At 32.4% G+C, this 3,141-nt stretch overlaps 1 protein-coding gene across 1 annotated transcript; it reads right to left on the minus strand.

Annotated features, from left to right (window-relative positions):
• Nucleotides 1–842: 842 nt before the first annotated feature.
• On the minus strand, nt 843–2,728 carry LOC107061207 (uncharacterized). Its single transcript, XM_015310046.1, has 2 exons — nt 2,479–2,728; nt 843–2,167 (listed from the first exon to the last, which is right to left on the minus strand). The coding sequence occupies exons 1-2, from the start codon at nt 2,726–2,728 to the stop codon at nt 843–845; spliced, it is 1,575 nt and encodes a 524-aa protein (XP_015165532.1).
• Nucleotides 2,729–3,141: the final 413 nt, after the last annotated feature.

Consider the following 3,141-nt stretch of genomic DNA (forward strand, 5'->3'; position numbering starts at 1 on the left):
GTCTGCTTCTTTTTCAAATTGTGTATAATTGGATTTTAGAAAGAGAAAAAAAACTATTCCTATATCAAGTTAGATTTTTAATTCCTTAATTTTTGACTCAAAAGGGCACAAATCAAATGTCCAGCAGACATCTGTCTAATCTCTACTCCCTCCGTCCCTTTTTACTTGTCCATATTTCCTTTTTTAGATGTCCCTATTTACTTGTCCATTTTGACAAATCAAGAAAAGACAACAAATTTTTTTCCTATTATACCCTTATTTACACTTCTTGAAAATTTCTAATAAAGCTGTAATTCATCCTTTTTGGAACCAGAAAATGCATTTATTATGCCTGGGGAGTTGCACAGTCCTTTAAGTTACCCATAAAGCATTTTGTTAGTTTATGAGTAAAAAATTTGAACAATTTTTTTTACTAAAAAAATGGACAGAAATAAAGTTGAAGTTTCAACTAATACTCCTATCAAAGTAGAAGGCTCACTTATATTGATTGAAGATCCAAAAATTATTGAAGTCAAAAATTTAAAAAGAAAAGATGAAGATCGAATAGAAGCATTTGAAGATTCAAAGGGAAAAATTAAGCATATTGCAGCAGGCAAAATCGATTTGGACAAATTTCCAGAAGAAGGAGAAGATATATTTGATGATCCAGAATTACAAAAAACATTTGGTAAAATGTTGAAAATATTACTTCCGAAATTTTACTAAGAGAAAATGAGTTTTGTGTAGGCATAATAATTTCGTTCATTCTCTGTTCCAATTACATTATGGCTACGAGCCTTGAACTTTTGATCTTTACTAAGAGAAAAAATAGATGACACTGGATTTCTCATATAACAGTAACTTTAATGTAACGAACTGGGAAGACGATTCATTACATCATTTACTAATTCAGAATCACACTTTAAACTAATAGGTAGTTGCCCTGTTCTTTGTAATATTTCTTTCTTAATATGCGGAATATTGTACTTATTAAAACCTCCAATTCGCATAATTTCTTTCATACACGATTGTAGTGTCAGAAAAATGCGATTGGAAATACGTTCCGGGAAAACTTCATAAGCATTGGTAACGACACTAATAAGCTCGTCAATATTTTTTGGAGCCTCTTGGTGTTGTAAGGCTTGAATAGCACTGAAAAATCCCAAATCCAAAACATTCATATCAGGAGAATTCGGTGGTTGACACATTAGGCGGATGTCAAATCCATCTTGTGAAGCTACCTGTCGAAATTCATCATCGTTTATTTTGACATGAGTTCGAGCATTATCTTGTTGAATATATATTGGATGAGTAGAGTCGCCAATTGGCCATTTTTCCTTTATAGAAGGAATAACCTTATCAATTAAAAATGATCGTATGACGTCCCTATTCACTACACTTATTGGTTTTGTCTCTAGCGTTCCTGCAGGACGATTAACACTGCCTCTTTGTGCTTCCTCTTGTATAACAAAGGGCCATATACCAATTTTTCCACAGAACAACACATTTCCTAAAGCATCAATCCGTGGCCGAGCTAAAGCGACTAAAAACATTATTTTAAGTATATAATTGCTACTTTTGCAACTTCGCAGCTGCTCTTCTTCACCTGGGAGCATGTAGTAAGTCTGCTTCTTTTTAGTCATGTAGAACCATTTTTCATCAATATGTACAATATTGTACATATCAATGAAACTTGGGTCATCTGGAATGCTATCACGATCAACCATTGACAAGCAGAATTGTAGTCGAGATATCTTATTTTGCTCTGTCAAAAAAGGCTTTATAGTATTTGAGTGCCTTTGTATCTCTTTTCCTTTCAAACGTCTACCCAAAGTACTTTTGTTTACATCTAATGAGCAAGCAAGAGTCCGGAGAGTTGTCCGCTTTCTAAGAGGGATTTCTCGAAAACGATTCATGTCAATTTCAATCCTCTTACGACCACAATTTTTTGCTTTTCTCCGGGATACATCATTTTGTGTACCATAACCTGATTGCTTCCAAATGCGATAAACTGTCCGCAATGATACTGAAAAATGTGATGCTACCATTTTCCGTACTCCTTGTCCCAATTTGCCGTTCACACTCTTTGCGAGTAGCATTTCGTACAATGCTATACGTTTATCATTGCTTAATTCTCTTGGTGTACTTGATGATTGTGACAACTCTTCATCATCACTACCATTACTATCTGTATGATTTTAATATTTTTAAGAAAATAGAGCACAAGTATACACATTAGAGACAATTCACATCATAAAAGACATACTAAAACAAATAACCAACATTAGTTGATAAGTTTAGAGCATTTTTTTTCATTTATTTAAATCTGCCATTTTTGATATGTAAATCTGTCCATTAGAGAATTAAGACATAACGTACATTTTTGTAAAATATTGTTTAATCTTTTCTGTGCTATGTGATTGTCCAAATACGAAAACTGCCATTTTTGATATGTAAAAAACATTGAAAAAATTGGAAAAAAATACATTGTATGCATACCAATGTTTATATGTGGCTCCTCATGTGTTGTTTGTGGTCCTGAATCAAATGGTATATCATCTTCTGCAGATAGCTCAGTATTTAGATCAAACGAAATTTGATTGACTGAAGAAGGCTCATCTATTGAATTACTTGAATTAAAACTAGGACTAGGTAATGAATCAACAATAATATTGAGATCGGGTATATATTGTGCAACACCGGAAGAATCATCCACTTCAATAGAAATATTTAAATCTATTCCATTCATTGAACTTGATTTATTTTGTCTTGTATCCATTGGTTGTTTGATTTCTCATTTCATTGAAGCATTTTTTTATAACAAAATATTTTGGTGGGAAATTTTTAAATTTTACAAAAAATTGTAAAAGTGTATGTTGTTTCCCTCCAATTTATTTCACTTGAATTCAAAGAAGTGGTTGTAATTTTGAAATGAAAAGTTGTCATAAGGGTAAAATTGTAACTTCACTGTGCTAATCATTGTTGCCTTAATCTGTGTGCCATTTCTAAAGCGGACAACTAAAAAGGGACGGAGGGAGTAACATTTTACTTTCAACTTTCCACGTGGCATGTTTAAGACCACAAGATTAAAGGACAATTTTGTATATTTGACATAACTTTAATTTAGGACCACAAGATTCAAAAGTCTTCTTTATTTTCTTA

This window comes from Solanum tuberosum, unplaced genomic scaffold, assembly GCF_000226075.1.
Source record: "Solanum tuberosum cultivar DM 1-3 516 R44 unplaced genomic scaffold, SolTub_3.0 scf00123, whole genome shotgun sequence".
In the NCBI taxonomy this organism is placed as follows: Eukaryota; Viridiplantae; Streptophyta; class Magnoliopsida; order Solanales; family Solanaceae; genus Solanum; species Solanum tuberosum.

Bases quoted from the DNA above. Each gene is read 5' to 3' on its own strand.
- LOC107061207 (XM_015310046.1), bottom strand. From the start codon at position 2,728: ATGAATGGAATAGATTTAAATATTTCTATTGAAGTGGATGATTCTTCC. The intron at 2,168-2,478 runs GTATGCATACAA...AAAATCATACAG, and splicing joins GGAGCCACATATAAACATTG to ATAGTAATGGTAGTGATGAT.